This window comes from Notechis scutatus, chromosome 5 (assembly GCF_049901735.1).
Source record: "Notechis scutatus isolate UNSWTSFEM ecotype Mainland chromosome 5, rNotScu1.2, whole genome shotgun sequence".
In the NCBI taxonomy this organism is placed as follows: Eukaryota; Metazoa; Chordata; class Lepidosauria; order Squamata; family Elapidae; genus Notechis; species Notechis scutatus.
This window is the reverse complement of record NC_142013.1, coordinates 4,476,413-4,495,783: the sequence shown is the minus strand read 5'-3', so window position 1 is coordinate 4,495,783 and position 19,371 is coordinate 4,476,413. Positions and strand designations below refer to the sequence as shown.

General features: G+C 42.9%; 1 protein-coding gene across 3 annotated transcripts in view; it reads left to right on the top strand.

The window, feature by feature from the left end:
- The first annotated feature begins 701 nt into the window (after positions 1-701).
- UVRAG (UV radiation resistance associated) overlaps positions 702-19,371 on the top strand; it is an 89,710-nt gene continuing 71,040 nt past the window's right edge. The window contains exons 1-3 of one of the 3 annotated variants that reach the window (XM_026689453.2): positions 702-1,217; positions 11,549-11,666; positions 16,120-16,154. In XM_026689453.2, the coding sequence (XP_026545238.1) occupies positions 1,140-1,217; positions 11,549-11,666; positions 16,120-16,154 (231 nt within the window). In that variant the 5' untranslated portion in view covers positions 702-1,139. Of the gene's footprint in view, positions 1,218-6,254; positions 6,497-11,548; positions 11,667-16,119; positions 16,155-19,371 lie in introns of those variants that run through there. The other 2 variants (XM_087966012.1, XM_087966013.1) reach the window with 2 other exon arrangements.

The window sequence follows — 19,371 nt, the reverse complement described above, 5'->3', positions numbered from 1 at the left end:
CCTTCCTGTCCTAATGTTCCTTTTTATGTATTCATATTCATGTTTATATTTATACCTGTTATCTAATACTTGCTTGACAAATAAAAATCTCTGAAATGATAACCCAAGGGGGCATGGGTTACCTAATTATTATTTGAATTATTTTGGAAGGCCGTGAGGATTGTGATATCGTTATCCCAATTTAAGCTGTTTTTTTTTTTAGATTTCATGGTATCGTGAACATTTTTTTCTTGCAGCAAATCACTAAGAGTTATGAGATGAAGCAGCTATAAAAATAAACAGAAGATACTGCCAACAGGTCCCATGTTTATTCATTGTGCATTTATGCCATTAACAAAAGTTCTTTGTGGTGGCTGCAGAAAAGCCACACATTTTTAAATCCCATTTTTTTTGCAAACAGGCAACGCAATGCACGATGGGTGATATAGCATCCCTCTAGTCTAGTCAGGCCGGGCCCGGCCTCCTTCATCTGTTGCTATGGAGATGCGCTCCCCTCCTTTCGAACGGGTTTCCTCACTTGACAAAACACGACCACGTGACCCCTGTCCTCGGCTTTCCCACCCTTCACCTAGTTTCTGTCCATCACTCCGTCCAATAAAGCTCCGTCCAATCGCGAAGGGCGTCTTATATGTATCACTTTAGGCCCGCCCCTTGTAAGGAGCACGCCGACCAATGAGGGGCGGGATACGAGTTTGCTATCCATAGAGGCGGTGTTTCCAAATACACACGCACACGTAGGAAGCACCACAGAAATCGGGACGTTTGGTTAGACCGATGTGCTTAGGAACCAATGAGTCCGCACTACCGTAAAGAGGAAGCCCGCCTTCCTCCCCGACGAGCCAATCAGCGGGCGGAGTGTCTCCGTCGCTCCGTCTTCTAATCGCCTCAGCCGTATTGGAAATAACAGGGCTTCGCCAAGAGGCGCGGGAGGTCCTGGAGTCGTTTCGCCGGTCCCGGAAAAAGCGAGCTGGAGGCTTTCAAAGAAGCCCCGGGGGCGGCCGCCGGGACCCTTCGGAGGCCTCGTCGTCACCCTTAACTCTTCCGAATCCGGCGGCGGCGGGGGGAGCGGGCTCAATGCGCACGCGCGAAGGCCTCTCCTGCTCCCGAGCCCTCCGGCCCGCCGCCGGGTCGCCGTCAGCATGAGTCAAACCGCTGCCGTCCTGCCCCCGCCGGGTCCGACCTCCCGCTCCATGCATGTGGAGTTGCCGTCTCAGCAGGTCGGTGTCTGCTTGCGGGCCCGGAGGGAAAGTGGGAGGGAAAGGGTTAACCAGCCGCGGGAGCGAGCACGTGAGGGGGGGGGCTCGCTCCCTTGATTCCACGCGCATGCGCCGCTCCTCTTCAGCAGTCGTCCCAGCTGGGTGTCTGGAATAGGATGAGAGTGAGCGAGTGGCCCAAGGGTACCCAGCTGGCTTTCATACCTAACGCAGAACTAGAACTCACTATTGTCCCAGAGGCATCCAGTTGGTTTTATGCCTAAAGTGGGACTAGAACTCTCCATCTCTGGTGATTGGACCAAAGTCACCCATTTGGCTTTCATACCTAAGGCAGAACTAGAACTCACTATCACCTGGTGATTGGCCCAAAGGCACCCAGTTGATTTTATGCCTAAAGTGGGACTAGAACTCTCCATCTCTGGTGATTGGACCAAAGTCACCCATTTGGCTTTCATACCTAAGGCAGAACTAGAACTCACTATCACCTGGTGATTGGCCCAAAGGCACCCAGTTGGTTTTATGCCTAAAGTGGGACTAGAACTCTCCATCTCTGGTGATTGGACCAAAGTCACCCATTTGGCTTTCATACCTAACGCAGAACTAAAACTCACTATCACCTGGTGATTGTCCCAGAGGCATCCAGTTGGTTTTATGCCTAAAGTGGGACTAGAACTCTCCATCTCTGGTGATTGGACCAAAGTCACCCATTTGGCTTTCATACCTAAGGCAGAACTAGAACTCACTATCACCTGGTGATTGGCCCAAAGGCACCCAGTTGGTTTTATGCCTAAAGTGGGACTAGAACTCTCCATCTCTGGTGATTGGACCAAAGTCACCCATTTGGCTTTCATACCTAAGGCAGAACTAGAACTCACTATCACCTGGTGATTGGCCCAAAGGCACCCAGTTGATTTTATGCCTAAAGTGGGACTAGAACTCTCCATCTCTGGTGATTAGACAAAGTTACCCAGCTGGCTTTCATGTCTAAGGCAAAACTAGAACTCACTATCACCTGGTGACTGGACCAAAGTCATCCAATGGGCTTCCAGGGTCTCCTGGTTCCTTAGGCCAGCACCTTAACTACTGTGCTGATATATATCAAAGTGGCTCTAATATTACTTTTTGGACATTATGCTGCCCTATAACACCGGACCAATGAATGTGTGGAATTCCTTCCCCTAATTCACGACCCTCTAAAAGGATGCAAAAGACCAGCTGTCTGCAAGGAAGATAAATCCTTCCATTCCCCACTATCCTGTCAGAGCTGAAGAAGCTTCTTGGATGAGAAGCCAAACGTCTTCAAAAGAAAAGATAAAGTCCAGTTGCTTCCTGATAAAGCACCTTAGGGAGGGTCCTTCCTCTAATTATGTCTTTATGAAATAAATGACTTCCTTATAGAAATTCCATTGGTATAAAAGGTGCACTAGAGCAGAACACAAGCGATTGATTCAGGCGGCTTTCTCTTAAAGTGCACAGTCTTATATTAGATGAAATCTTTTTTTTTTATAATTCCAGCCTAAAGAATGGCTATTGGGAGGGGATTAAAACATGCTGATGCCAGTGCTCTTAATTGATCTCTATCATTTGCTGGCCTGAAAAAGATGATCTTTTTCATATTGATTTGTAATTATCCGACACAAAGAACCTAGATCATCTGTAAAACAACAATAGTAATTTTACCCAGCAACTTCATCTGCATCTTCATCATCTTCATCTGACACTTTTGGATTCCTAGTGTGCTCTGAGCTTGGTTGTTTTCCTACAGAAGTTTCATTATTCATGTATGGATGATATTCCATAGCCTGGTAACAAAATTTGCAGGAAAACATCGAAGCTCAGAGAACACTCAGAGAAAATGCATAAGCTTACACTTTATTTAGACCAGGGGTGGGGAACTATGGCCCTTTTATGACTTGTGGTTTTCAACTCACAAGTCAGTTGTGAGTTGAAACCCACAGTTGTAGAGTTGGAAGTGCACAAGTCATAAGGGGACCATATTTTTCCACCTGATTTAGACCAACCTGCCTCCTTAGTATCATTTTAGGTACATGAGGGGTCCTTAAGAACTGAACTTTTTGCAGAAGAGTAAGGACTGACATGGCCTTAACTGAGCCACAGACAAAAGTTTTTTATAAACTCCTTTAAAATACATGCTGCTTCTGCTTATACCACCCACTACTTTTTTGTCAAATGATGAATGTTCAAAATGATAAGGAGATGTTGGTATTTGTATTAGACATCTGTTGACGTTCTAGAATATCATTTTTAATACTTTCCTTAGCCAACTAAAACTATTGTTTGTGTGTGCTATATCTCGTGTCAAGTGGGAGGGATTTCTGCTGCTAATTTTGTGCATGTAATCTATATAATTTTTATGTGCCCTACATTTCGTAGAACTATGAAAAAATATTCCAAGCATTTAAACATTTTAACCTGTCCAATGTCTGACCATTTAATCACCAGACATTTATTAAGCTGAGATAAGTAAAAATTAGGATCTTGATTTAGTACAATTACTTTCAGGTGTTTTCTCAGAACAAGAGGCCAAGAGAGCTCATTTTAATTCTGTTGGTATTTGCCTTACATCTGCTTATAATAGCAGTATTTTTGCATTTTTTCTTACAGCTTTGTTCTGGAGTTGAGCTTGAATGCAGATGGGAAATCCGTAGAGGCAGTGTAGAATGCAAGACCTGGCTTGGACAGTTTTTTTTTTCTGCCAGAAATTGCAGTGTCAGAGCATGGTCAAAAAAACAGAGTGTCCAGCTCTGAAACCTACCTTTTCATCTGCCAGAATGTGTTATGAGTTGGCTTAGTCAGTCAGTTAAATTTAAGTGCTTAATATTGCTTATCTATAACTACTAAAAATTTCATTGGGTTTGTCTGTTTATATCTTGAAGATAGCTCAAATAGTGCATTATACCATAACAATTTTTGAATAAAGATCCCTAATATTTGCTAATTTAAAAGAATGTGTAAAATATCAAAACTCAAAATGAATTTTGATCATGTGATTATGGGGACGCTGCAATGATTGTAAGAGTGAAAAAACGGTCCTGTCACTTTTTTCAATGCCTTTGTAACTTCGAACAGTCACTAAACAAACTGTTGTTAAGTCAAGGACTACCTGTACTCCTGTGGAATTGAAACTGAAAGTAGTGGCCACTGCAGTGTCCCTACAGTCACATGATAACGTTCCCTGCCGGCTTTCTACAAGCAGAGTCACTGGGGAAACCAGCAGGAAGTTGGAAGTTTCGCCCACTCTCAGTGGTTTTTTGCCCACCTGTGGTCATTATGATTATCTGTTTACATAAGTAAATATTAACTTACTGATTTTTGCCAATAATTATTTTTCTAGTTATGATATATATACTGAGATGACCACATGACCATCCAGCATTGGTGTAAAATATAGTCAGCCCAATATTTAATGTTCAGTCTGGTAATGTCAGACTAAGCTGTCTTCCTCCCAAAGGATGACCCAACGGATCACAAGAGTTGCTTAGTTATACGGGTAATCCTCGACTTACAACACTGACTTGTGACCATTTTTCACACTTACGGCCATTGCAACATCCCTGTGATGACATGATCAAAACTCAGGCGCTTGGCAACTGACTCATATTTATGACGCGGGGTCCTGTGCGGCCTTCTGAACATCAAAGTCAATTGGGAAACCAGATTCACTTAATAACCATGTTACTAACTTAACAACTGAGGTGATTCACTTAACAACTGTGGCAAGAAAGATTGTAAAATGGGACAAAATTCACTTAATCAGCTTAACCAGAAAGGCACAACAATGTGAAGCACAATATGGGAAGCTGCAGTTTTTTTACAGGCTGGCCATTAGCAGAGAAGTAAAACATACAAGAAATTTCCAGAGAAAGGAATGAATAAAAAACAGTGTTGATAACAAAAGTTGGGTTTTAGCAGACTTAAGTTGTTCAAGGCCTGTTCCCTCAGAGGTTGAAATTGGGAGCTGTTTGTTTTGAGCTCTAGATCCAAGTTGGTTCCCCTTAAGTGCCAGCAATATTCTAAAGTACTTACACTTTTTCTAAGAAAAGAAAAGGGAATGAAAAGGACCTAGTGATTGGATAAGAAGCTATCAAGCACCCAAACATTCTTAGCTTGTGACCATGCTAAGTATTTCAAGAAGTCCTGGAAAAGTCTATTTCTTTAATTTCTAGCAGTTTTTTCAGAATAAAAGTTCCTGGGTGGAATGTGAAGCTGATTATTACGTTTGACGTGCCCAGCCAATTCTTTCGTAACTTCTTGGCACTCTGAATCAAAACAGGGTAAGCTTGTCCATAGATTTTACTCTCTTAGCAAATCCCAGGGCAGATAACACTGGTTGAAGTAGCTGAATAAATTTGCTATAACCCCTTTTGTTGAGGCTACCAGATACAGCTACATAAACAAGAGGGTAAGAAAGTGTCAATTTAGATAGGCTTCTACTTTGGCCCATAAGTTATTCATTTCGCATTAGGCTTGCAGAGGTGTGATACTTGAGTTGTAGCTGCCGTGAAGAGGCCCCCATTATGGAGTAGACCCAAATTATCTTTTCTGTGTGTAATGTTTAGTAAAGTGGAGACAAGTCTCACATAGCGTAGCTGAATAATTACACATTTATTTGTACTGATACCAAAAGAAGGTAATCTATGTAGCTCAGGGTTGAACCGTGGCAGCCATGTGGTCTCTAAGCTTGGGGGTTTGCTTGCAAGCATTTCATCACCCGACTAGGCAACAACATCAGAGCCTGGTGGCGCAGTGGTTAGAGTGCTATACTACAGGCCACTTATGCTGACTATTGGCTCCCTGCAATTTGGCGGTGAAATCCCACCAGGCTCAAGGTTGACTCAGCCTTCCATCCTTCCAAGGTGGGTAAAAGGAGGACAAATAAGCTCACTCTGTAAACTGGGGGCAAATAAGCTCACTCTGTAAACTGCTTAGACAGGGCTGGAAAGCGCTATAAAGTGGTATATAAGTTTAAGTGCTATCGCTATCCTCAGCATTGGTGAATGTGGTGTTTGCTGCCTGTTCATACACAGTAGCTTGCCTTGCCAGGGTTGGTGGGGGTATAGTTTTGATAAAGAACTACCAGGGAGAAAAACTACACTCCCACTAAGCTAAGCTGGTAAGCTACTTTATATAATCTAAGAGCAAATACACCACTCACCAGCACTGATTATGTAGTCTGCTCAGGTGATGAAATGCCTACAAGCAAATCCGTAAGCTGGGACAGCACAAATGACTATATTTCTACAGAGTCACAAATTGGAAATGTAGGTTAATTCTCTCTCTTTCATTTATCTCTCTTTCAGGGATGCTGTAGCTTCTAGTTTTTAACCTCAGTCATTCTTTGAGGTGAAAGTCACATTCAAGATTGCCTTCATTTGCAACAGCTTTAGTAGCTTATAAACAGTTGCTTGTCAGGCATGACCTATGTTTCTGTTCTTGAATAGCTGTTTGAATAATATGCCCTGACAATTGTAAGAACTTGGATAAAAAAGAAAATTCTTTGGGTGGTCTTTAGAACTTATCCCAGTTTTGGTGTCCTCTGGATATAATGGATTTCATCTTCATGCTGACTGATAATTATTGGAATTGTCATTCACTGTATTTGTTGGCATTAATGTGATGTAATTGTTTTTTCCAGTGTCCTGAGAATGGTCCTTAAGATAGGAGGAGCCCAGTGGCATTTGATATGAAGCTAATTTCCATTAATCTCCTAAGTCTTAAAAATAGTTGAGCATGTGAGGATTGATTAAATTGCAGTATTGTTTCAGAAGTTTCCATTAACTGGGGAAATTTAATTTGCATGCTGGAAGAAGGCTTTTTCTTATGGCTATAAAGTGTTATATTTTTGGTTTTTCATTTTTCCTTCCCTGTAGAACAATTTGCACAAACAAACTGTTAAAATAATTTAAAGCAGCGAGTGTTGGAAGCGAATGTTTATCACAAGTTCTGTGCAAGTCCGTCTCTTAAAAATTTACGACCAGCAACTTTTCAACTCATAAGGTTCTTATTGAGCTTAGTACTCCATGGGAGTTATTTTCTTGTTTGGCTGTGAATAGGCTACTAAGGAGAACAAAGCCAACCTATATTCTTAGTACATTCCGTTGAGTAGTATTTGAGTAATAACATAAGCTTAACATTGTGAGTAGTTACACTGGCATCAGTTGATCTCTTTGAAGTTGCTTTGCTGATTGTTGGTATTCAGTCAGCAGATATATTTTTATTTAGAAGTAAAGAACAGCTCTTCATGGAGATGTTGCTTGAATTCTAACATCTAACGTCTGTGTTTTAGATACAACAGAGATTTATCTATATTTTATTCACACAACTACCTGGGGCTACCATAGCCTTTCAGAAATTATCTATCATTGCAGTGTAGGAAGAATTATCCTTCTGGGTTCAGGTCCAAGTGGGGAAAAAGACACTGGAAACATGGAGGCTGTTTGGAAAGATGGTTTAATGTTGGACAGAACCACATGGCTTGGAGCTCCAAAGTGAAACGGATGATCACATGCTTCAAGATGTTGGGTGAAGGAAAAAAAGAAAACAAGGGGCAAAGATGCTGAGAGTGCAATTATTTTATATCCTCTGTTGGGCCCCACCTTAGTGTTTCCTGTTCCTGAGTAAAAAATGTATCCCATTGGCTGTCAGACTCCCAGGGGTGGTAGTCTTAGCTGGACCACATGGCTTCACCCGTGTGCTGGCTGATGCAATCTTCCCAGGCCAGATGGTGAGATGGGTAGAGGGCTTTGTTATGTAGAATATTCTGGCCCAGGCCTTAATGGCCTACCCATTAACAAAAGAGGGGGTGAGATTCTGCTTCTGAGGTGAGTTTCTGCTTCTGAGTTTCTACTTCTCTTTTTAGGGGAAATATTCTGCCTTTTTAATATTTCCGAGGATATTTCATTTTTGTAGGAGAGGAGTGGGTGCTAACTTCCTTATTTTTTGAAACAGGTGGTCAAATTTCCCCTAATAGCTGGAGGCGTCATTCTTACATTGTCCCAGACATTACTGAGGCACTGTAAGAACCCGAAAGCACTCTTGAAACTAAATACTATCTTTGAGGGTGAAAATTAACTTTGTAATACCGGTATGTTAGCTTCCAATTTAATTTTTTATTTTTAAAAAAAGTACTTATTTTGATTAATACAGCCACCCAGAGTCATGCATTTGAGATAGGTGGCTACATATCTCAAATGCATAACTCTGAATGGCTTACAAAAATGAACAGCAATACAAAAATATTTAAACATACTTTAAAAGTGTGTAAGACCATATAAAAAATTAAAAGAATCTTAAAATCTGGTGATGTATGAAGCCTAGCGAAGGGTTTTCAGGTAGTTTTCGCATTTTGAGGCGTCTTATTTAAGATCCAGAATATAAATGTATTTATTCAAGCGTTTCCAGGGCTTATAAACCACTTATATCAAAATCACTCTCAATGTCATATATTCCCTACTTCTGTATCTTCAGAAGAACACAAACACATTAAGTAACAATCCATATAATTTATAAAATCACACATATAGGACTAGGAACACACAGCCAACCAACCAATAGTGCAACTTTCATAGCTAGAGAAGCCAATCTATTTCAGCTGCTAAGATCTTTTGGAACAACCAGCTCTGACTTTCTAAGAGAGAAGAGGTCCAGGAAAATGCTACTCCAACAGGACTGAAGAAGCTACTTGGATAAGCAGTGAAACATTTGAAACCAAAAAAGAAGTCCAGTTGTCATGACTCAAAATCCAGATTAGGCCAAAGGAGGAAGCAGTGATTGAAAAGGCATCGACTGTCAGCAGTTCGATCCTGACCAGCTAAGGTTGACTCATCCATCCTTCCAAGGTGGGTAAAATTAAGGCCCAGATTGTTGGGGGCAATAGATTGAATCTGTAAAACCGCTTAGAGAGGGCTGTAGAGGACTGTGAAGCGGTCTATAAGTCTAAGGGCTATTGCTATCTGTCCATGGGCCCTAAAGATACAGTCCCTTAATAAGGGGACACTGATGGAACCCACCTTATTTAATGTTATCCAGAAGGCAGATGTTACTTCATAAAATCCTTGCAGATATCCAGGCCCTGTGTTCCATGAAGGGCTTTCATTCGATTGTTAGAACTTTGAATCACACCCAATTGCTAGCTAGCGCAATTCTCAAAGCATGGTGCTTTTCAGGGCATCATGAAATGTTCGTACCTCCTGGAGCCCCTGTTTTGAAGCAGCTGAAAATGCTCTTCAAGGGCAGCCCAATGTAGATCTTGCCACAGTGGTCCAATGGATTTTTTGCAAATGTTTAGGAAGATGCGTACAACATATTTTTGCTGCAATGTTTGACTGGCACTCTTACAAGAGCCTGTTGATGCCCTGCCCTGACCCAGTAAACTGATATAAGAAAAGAGGAAGTTTGATAGGCATAAAAACAACAGTAGGAAATGGTAAGGGAAGAGTTTCATAACAGCCTCTTATTTTCTTCCTTTCAAGAGCAAATGCCCTAGAAGAGAAAGAGAATATGATTCTCTATCGACTCAAGCTTCTAATGAAAGGATATTAGCCGTAGCAATAGCACTTAGACTTATATGCTGCTCCTTAGTGCAGCTCTGTCTTTACAGATCTCTCTAAGCAGATTACAGAGTCAGCATCTTGCCCCTAACAATCTAGGCCAGGGGTGTCCAACCTTGGCAACTTTAAGACTTAATGGGAATTCCTGGGAGTCTGGTGAGGAGTCCACAAGTCTTAAAGTTGCCAAGGTTGGACACCCCTGATCTAGGCCCTCGTTTTACTGATTGTTTACTGTTGGAAGTCAACCTTGAGCCTGTCAGGATTGAACTCCTGGCAGTGGGCAGAGATAAGCCTGCAATACTGCATTCTAACCATGGGGCCACTACAGCTCAGAAATTTATAAGATTCATTAAAACAAGACAGAATCATTACCTATGAATGTTTTCCCTTTGGCTGGCCAGTGTTTGATAGTGACACATTCAAGTTTTCATGTAGAGAATGATGTGTATTTGTTTTTTTTGTGTAGTCTCATTTAATACTTTTAATAAAGGAATGAATGGAAAGTTGTAAACCCTTAGGTTTATTTATCTATTAATCCATCATATTTATTACAAAACATGACTGATTAATTAAAAAAAACCTATGGCTTATTAAAGAATTTCACGCTTCTTTCCATATAGATTATTGCTATGTGCAGCTTGTGTTGCAAATTGAGTAAAACAAATTATGTGTAAAATGTAGATGTAGTCAGGGGGAATTAAAATTTCATCTAACACTAAGTTGCTAAAAGAGTTATGGCTGTTCAGTGAGAAGTGGGAAGCCAAGCATTCTAGTTTATAAGCCGTAGTTTTTAGCTTACTGCTCAACAAATGTTTTTTGTTTTAAAACAGTATTTGAATAGTTTAGGGAAACTGAATGTCTCTCCCCAGATGGTTTTTATCTCTTGCTTTCTTCCTGGAAAACAGTTTTGTAGTTCTTGTTAATGGGCTTAAACCATGTTAACAGTTAATAGCCATTGAGATTGTAATGTAATTTTCTTGTTCAGAATGAAGTGGATAAAGATAATTTTAATTGGCACTGGTCATAGTGTGATTTGTAAGTGTTTTGCAGAGGAAGTTGTGGGAGGTTGGAATTGGTGAAATACTCTCCTATGTACTGCTGCTTTCTGCTAAATATTACTGTTTTTCAGTGCCTCAGAGGTGCTTTTTTTTCCGGGAGGCAACTGGACTTTCTGTTGTTTTTTTTTCCCTTTGAAGACGTTTCGCTTCTCACCCAAAAAGCTTCTTCAGCTCAGACTGGATGGTAAAGGACGGAAGGATTTATATTTATAGAGGTGGCATTTGCATTCTTTTTAGAGAAGTCGTTGAGGCCACTTGGAGGTTTGTCTGTGTCCTCAGGATCACCTGAGTGGTGCAAATGAGTGTGGAGCCTTCTTGCCCTACTCAGGTGACCCTGAGACGTAAACAAATCTCCAAGTGGCCTCAATAAGTCTCTAAAAGAATGCAAATGACCAGCTGTCTGCAAGGAATATAGGAGGGCTCTCTGTACATTTTTAACTGAAGCTACATATAGCGAGAGAATTTATTTTGCTTTTTACATCTGGGTGCGTAAGGAACACATGTAGGATTTTTATTTGAAAGGCCATGACAGAGGGACAATAGCAGGCTGGATCTTTGAGAACAAAACTTTATAAAGAATAAAAACATCTCAAAACAAACATGAGCTGTTCTTACCCAGTGTTACATGTTAAACAACACCGCATTTGCTAAACAGCTTAATAATAACACGAACATTGCTGAATATTTGTAACGTTTTCTTTTCCAGCGTCGTCTCAGGCATTTGCGTAACATTGCAGCCCGGAATATTGTCAATAGGAACGGTTATCGCCTCCTGGACACCTATTTCACGCTTCACTTGTGCGACAACATAAATATATGTAAAGGTAAAGAGATGTTTCTCGTCACTGATTTCCATCTCCATCTGCTCAGTTTGTCTAGGGCAGGGGTGTCAAACTCGTTTTCACTGAGGGCCACATCAGGGCTGGGTTTGACCTTGGGGGGCTGGGGTAGGTGTGGCCAGCTCAGTGTCACTCATGTCGGGGGCGCCTGTGGTGACCCAAGCGCTCTGCCAACAAAAATGGGCTCCCAAGCTCCATTTTCAGCTGCGACGGCTTCCTGCAACCCTCTGCCAGCGAAAATGGAGCTCTGGAGGACCGCGGGTGTCCCTCCCGAGCTCTGTTTTCATTGGCTGAGGCACCGTGGGGCGGTCCTTTGCTGTTTCCAGGGCAGCCCCCTGGGCCAGATCTAAGCACCCTGTGGGACAGATCCAGTCCACGGGCCTTGAGTTTGACACCCCTGGTCTAGGAAGACTCTCTTTAGAGTTCCTTATATTTGTTCTGACCAGGGATTCCAAGACCATAATTAAGCACACTCTTAGTTAAAACGATTCTTGTTTTATTTCAACACTGGGAATTATGTTCATTCCCAGGCGGTAATGAGTCCCAAACAGTCTCTCGAGATAAGCACCCACCTTTCCTTTGAATGTCTGCCAACAACTAAAGTGCCAAATGAACTATAAAAAACCAACCTAAGTATAAAGTCCACACAGCTTCAAGGTTTAATCCGAACAGAGCGAATGGCTTTGCTGCCTGCAAAGGTTTCTTCACCTTTGCCTGTCCTTTATACCTTATGGGAGGCACAATCACCTCCCAGCCTTACTCCCAAGTTGCCCCTTTTGTCTCAGCTGCTCTCGCCTTCTAGCAGCTCTGTGCACACATGCACTGGGAACAGGCTCCCCTTGTTCCACTGCCTCGCTGCTGCCAGAGGCTCCGGAGTCAGTACCCCACTCCCAGGTGGTCCTGGCCCCATCTCTGTGTTGGATGCAGGACCCTCATCCAAGTCCTCCCCAGACTGCCGGACTGGTCCCCATTGTTCCCCACTGCCTGATTCCGCTGCCGTCTGCATAGGCTGCCGGCGAACCACAACAATATTCCTTCCCAAATGACCTGTGATATTTTACATAGTTGATGACTGAAAAAATAGGCAAGGATTAGATACCGTGATGGGCAGTTCCAGAAATCAAATACATACATACATAATGCAGGATCTAATGTGGGTCTGTCACCGGGACCAGAGGTTTTGTATTGTGAGCTTTCGTACTCGTTCCCTCCATCCTCAGGGAACTTCTCTCTAGCCAGTTCCCTCAAGACAGGCTCCAGCACGAGTCCGAAAGCTCAGAAGACAAAATTTCTGGTGCCGATGACCAGAGTTGGAAGGGACCTTGTAGGTCATCTAGTCCAACCCCCTGCCCAAGCAGGAGACCCTACGCCATTTCTGACAGATGGCAGTCCAGTCTCTTCTTGAAAGCCTCCAGGGATGAAGCTCCCACCACTTCCAAATTGGATCTTGCCACATTATCCTTGGGACACGTATATTCGCCTTCATTCGTACATAATAGATGCTATGGAAGAAGATTTCGTTTGTTCAAAAAAAATAATCACTTGGTTTTCCTTTGCATTATCTTTATTTCCAGCACAGGGGAGGAACAAAAAAAAAGGGGGGGGGGAGGCTTTTGGGCCTAAGGGGAAATTCTCTCTAGATCAGGGGTCTCCAACCTTGGCCACTTTAAGTCTGACGGACTTCAACTGGCCAAGGTTGGAGACCCCTGATCTAGAGCATTTTATGAGGGTTCTTACGAAAGGGCGGAAAAAGGGGCATCAACGTAACTTCGGGACCCTGCAGCCACCATACATAGGAACCAATTCCCCAAGCATCCCAATTTTGATCCCATGACCATGGGGAGGCTGCAACGGATGTAAATGCGAAAATGGTCATAAGTCAATTTTTTTTCCATGCCGTTGTAAATTTGAGCGGTCATTAAATGAGTTGTTGTAAGGACTGCCTGTACTTTTTTTCCTGTTGTGTGCTGGGTAATATATAACAGTTTTGTTACATGGTTTTTACTTAATCTGGTTGTGTGAAGCCAATCACTGAATATCCTTTTTTTAAAAAAATTATTAAAGTTTTACAGTTTTTTAAACAAAACCACAAATCATTTTTGCAATACATTGTGGCGTCAGTTTTTTCCATCTTCCATTATTTATATCTGTATACATATATACATTATTCATATTTACATTATATATTAACTATTATTCCTGTTACCTATCCAAGTATATAGGTTTTCCCAGACCGTATAGAATTCTCTTTTTTCCTTCTCTTGCAACTCCATGGGAAGCTTTTCATTTCCGCACAATCCATAATTTTTTTAATTAACATATCCCTGAATATCCTTCTAGTGGTATTATCTGTTAACATGCTGCTATTCCATGGGCTGCCTGATGAGGTACGGTATTTCAATAGTGCTAATTAACCACGTTTGTGCCAAATGCAAAATCTCAAAATCCCTCTCTTACCGTAGTCCTCATAAGAGTGTAAAAACAACTAATGTGAACTTTCAATTAATATTTATATACAGCTAGTCCTTGACTTACAACAGTTCGTCTGGTGGCTGTTCAAAGTTGCAACAGCACTGAAAAAAGTGACAGTTTTTCACATTTTATGACCGTTGCAGCACCCCTGTGGTCACATGATCCAAATTTGGCAGTTTGGTAACTGATTCATATTTATGATGATGGCAGAGTCCCAGGATCACGTGATCCCCTTTTGCGAACTTCTGACAAGCAAAGTCAAGGGGGAGGCAGATTCACTTAAAAACCCTGTCACTAATTCAACAACTGTAGCAATTTACTTAACAACGGTGGCAAGAAAGGTCGTAAAACAGAACAATAGCTATAGCACTTACATAGCGCTTCCCAATCCTCTAAGCAGTTTACCAAGTCAGCCTCTTCCCTCCCTTCCTTCCTTCCTCCCCTCCTTCCTCCCTCCCTCCCTCCCCTTCCTTCCTTCCTTCCTTCCTAAGCAATAGCAAACTTACATCCTGCTTCACAGTGCTTTACAGCCCTCTCTAAGCGGTTTACAGAGTTAGCCTCCTGCTCCCAACAATCTGGGTCCTCATTTTACCGACCTCGGAAGGACGGAAGGTTGAGTCAACCTTGAGCCAGATTGAACAAACTTCACTTAACAAGTGTCTCACATACCAACAGAAATTTTGGGCTCAATTGTGGTTGCAAGTCAAGGACTACCTGTATTTAATATTTAATCGAGAACAATTTGAACATTTACATTTTGGGTTTGTGTGATCTGATTAATGTGCCTTTGTTTACTGATAACTGGATGAAAGTACGCCACACCGTTCTAGTGTGCATCTTTCGTGGCATCAGATTTGATGCCACGAAAGATGCTTATCTCAATAACTAAGCTTTGAATAATCATCAGTATCTCTCAGATTAAGGGTTGCATCCAGGGGTGGGATTCTACCAGTTCACACCTATTCGCTAGGACCGGTTGTTAACATTCTAAGCAGTTCGGAGAACCGGTTGTTAGAAGAAATTCCTGGGCTAATCCTGTAAGGAAGGCAGGAAGGAAACATTCTGGTGTTGCTTACAGAAACTGCCTCTCCGTTGACCCTTATTACATTTTTGGCAGGACGAGACTTCCTGTCTCAGGAACCTCTCTGGAGTTTTTTTCTCCTCCTTTGCTGGTACTTTGCTTGTGTGGAGGGACCATTCAAAGTTACAATGGCACTGAAAAAAAAGTGACTTATGACCATTTTTCACACTTATGACTGTTGCAGCATCCCCACAGTCATGAGAGGCCAGACGAGGAGATGCGTGCCTCGATGTGAGTGATATTGAGTTGGCCACACCCAGCCAGTCACATGACCACCAAGCCATGTCCACCCAGTCACATAACACCAAGCCACGCCCACCACCTAAGCCACGCCCACAGAACCGGTTAAAAATTTGAATCCCACCCCTGGTTGCATCACCTATTGGCCTGAGTAGCTGAAAGATACAGGTAGTTCTTACTTAATGACCGGGCCCTTAGCGACCATTTCAAGTTATGACCGACCTCCCCAGAGCTACTTAATGCCTGTTTTTGCTGATGTCCCCGTCCCGCCATCGAATATTGTGCTCTTGGCTGCAATCTTCTTTATGCTGATTAGATACTGAAGAACCTTTGTGATTTCTTTGATAAAAACTTACCCTTTTCAGAAGATACAGAGCTTGATTTTTATAGGCTATCAAAAAAAGCTGATTTTTCCGATAACAAGTGCTCAGTAGGTATGGGTTCCCACAGGCTTGGTTTCCATGTCATTTAAGGATAATACTTTATAACAACCATTGTTTGTATACCTTGACATCTCTAGGATTTCCACTTGGTTTAATTATCAATCGCTGTTTTGCTCTCCCGGCTCGATATCCTTAGGAATCTGTGCGATGTGATCTCTGACTTCCTTTTAATTTCTTTTTTTTTTCTTTTTTTTCTTAATAGAATTTTATAAGAGTGAGGTCATAAAGAATTCACTGGTAAGTGAGCTGTTATTATCTTGACTAAGGTTTTCCTTTACTTTTTTTCCTTTAAACTAGGAGTGGGCAATTCTGGCGACTTTACAACCTGTGGACTTCAACTCCCAGAATTTGTGCTGGCTCAGGAATTCTGGGAATTGAAGCCCACAGGTGGTAAAATCCCCATAGGGGCCCACCCTTGCTCTAAAATGTTCATTAACACAAAATGGGACCGTTTTTTCCCTTGTGTCACTCCCTGTGCAAATTACTTGAGCTGTATCTATTACTGCTTTAAACCAAAGACTGCTAGCTAACTTTGAAATAGATTTTTGTGGATCATAGTATGGAATGCATGTTTATGCAGTATAAGGCAGCCACGATGATACAAGGGAAAGACTGGCGCTCCTTTAAGGGGCTGCAGCCTGGAGGTTCTGCAGTAACAGTAATTGGCTTCAAAATGCTGGGATGTGACAGGGTGAGCACCATCCCTTTTTAATGTTCATTGCATTCCTTGCATGAAATAAGAAAGGTTTTGTTGTTTTTAATGTAACACGTTAATCTTTGGACTTTTGATAGGGTGTCTGTATATTGCTTTAACTTTGGATTGAGAGAGACCCAGTGTTGCTTGCAAGATGGGTGGTTATATAAGTATTTTGAATAAATAAAATAATAAAAGCCGATTTAGCTGCCTAGTTCTGCCTGCCATTTTGAAGCCAGTGACTGTCACTGTAGATGCTCCCGTTACAACTGGTGTCGTTACCTGGTGTAGCCAGGTGTGATAAATCCAGGTAGTCCTCGGCTTACAACAGTTTGTTTAGTGGCCGTTTGAAGTTACCAGTACAACAGCACTGGGAAAAGGTGACTTAGGATCGTCTTTCACAGTTACAACCATTGCAGCATCCCTGCAGTCACGTGATCAAAATTCAGCCGCTTGGCCACATACGACTCATATTTACGACGGTTGCAGTGTCCCGGGGTTATGTGTTCCCCTGTTGCAACCTTCTGACAAGCAAAGCCAGTGGGGAAGCCAGATCCGCTTAAACAACCGTATTGCAAACTTAACAATGGACAAAACGTGGCAAAAAAAGTCAAAAAACGGGATGAAACTCATTTAGCAAATGCCTCATTTAGCAACCTGAATTTTGGGCTCCATTGTGGTTGTGTTCTGACCCACGGGCCCTTTCCCAACAAATCAAACACAATCCAAAGGAAACAGAAATCTTTTAATGCTTCTGCAAAATAATTAGCTGTGATAAGCACAAGTCTTGCCAAGCTATGCGAGACTTGCCGAAAGATAACAGACAAGAAATAATTTGCAATACAAGAGTCTTCAAATACCACTTGTAATGTCCAGAGGCTGAGTTCAAAACGTCTTTGCCTTCTGCAAAGAACATCCGATTCACAACTGGCTTTTATCTTCTTGAAGGAGGGGCCATTACCTTGCAGCCTTACTCCCAAGTCGCCTGTGCTGTTGTAACACTTTCCTGCGAGCAGCCCTGCGCGCACGCGCACTTGGCACAGGCTCCTCGGGAACCTCCTCATCGCTGCTGCCAGCCCCCACAATCTCTGAAGGCATCAGTCCACTTCCTAATGGTCCTGGCCCCTCATCTGAGTCCTCGCTCTCCTCAGCCGTCTGCACATGCTGCCGGCTAACCACAACAGGTTGTAAGTCAAGGACTACTTGTATCCCACAAGATTAACGTAGCTGTTACGAGTCTGAGAAGATTGATTTGTGTTAAGGAAATGCATAGAGGTGGAACCAAGAATTCTTGTAGGATTTCCATGGTTGTAATTGGGAGGGATGTTACTGAGAAGGCAGCCTCCTTGATGCTGCAGCCTGAAAGACCATGAGAAGGGCTCCCCTGCAGGTCTGAGGGGACAGAGCAAATGGGGATGGGATGGGTGCTAAATTCTTGGTTCCTCGGGCTCCCTAGATGTCTACTCACTAGCACTGATGATGGTACCTAGTTAGGGTAATGAAACGTTTGCAAGAAAATGTTTCATCAAGATCATACGATCTTATAAAGCCTTGGTAAGGCCACACTTGAAATACTGCATCCAGTTTTGTTTGCCACGATGTAAAAAAGATATTGAGACTCTAGAGTGCAGAGAAGAGCAACAAAGACAATTAAGGGACTAGAGGCTAAAACATAAAGAACGGTTGTTGGAATTCCATTCCTTTCCACTCCGTTCCATTCCCTTCCACTCCACTCCGTTCCATTCACTCCGTTCCATTCCCTTCCACTCCCTTCCACTCCCTTCCACTCCTTTTCCACTCCGGTCCATTCCTTTCCACTCCGTTCCATTCCCTTCCCCTCCGTTCCATTCCCTTCCCCTCCGTTCCATTCCTTTCCACTCCGTTCCATTCCTTTCCACTCCATTCCATTCCTTTCCACTCCGTTCCATTCCCTTCCACTCCGTTCCATTCCTTTCCACTCCACTCCATTCCCTTCCCTCCGTTCCATTCCTTTCCACTCCACTCCATTCCCTCCGTTCCATTCCTTTCCCTCCGTTCCATTCCCTTCCACTCCGTTCCATTCCTTTCCTCCACTCCATTCCTTTCCACTCCGTTCCATTCCCTTCCACTCCGTTCCCTTCCACTCCGTTCCATTCCCTTCCCCGTTCCATTCCCTTCCCCTCCGTTCCATTCCTTTCCATCTCGTTTCCATTCCCTTCCACTCCGTTCCATTCCTTTCCACTCCATTCCATTCCTTTCCACTCCGTTCCATTCCCTTCCACTCCATTCCCTTCCACTCCGTTCCATTCCCTTCCCCTCTGTTCCATTCCCTTCCACTCCGTTCCATTCCCTTCCCCTCTGTTCCATTCCCTTCCACTCCGCTTCCATTCCCTTCCCCTCTGTTCCATTCCTTTCCACTCCGTTCCATTCCCTTCCACTCCATTCCCTTCCACTCCGTTCCATTCCCTTCCACTCCGTTCCATTCCTTTCCACTCCATTCCATTCCTTTCCACTCCGTTCCATTCCCTTCCACTCCATTCCCTTCCACTCCATTCCCTTCCCCTCCGTTCCATTCCTTTCCACTCCGTTCCTCCATTCCCTTCCACTCCCATTCCCTTCCACTCTGTTCCATTCCCTTCCACTCCATTCCATTCCACTCCGTTCCATTCCCTTCCACTTCCATTCCATTCCCTTCCCACTCCACTTCCCTTCCCTTCCACTCCATTCCATTCCTTTCCACTCCGTTCCATTCCTTTCCACTCCGTTCCATTCCTTTCCACT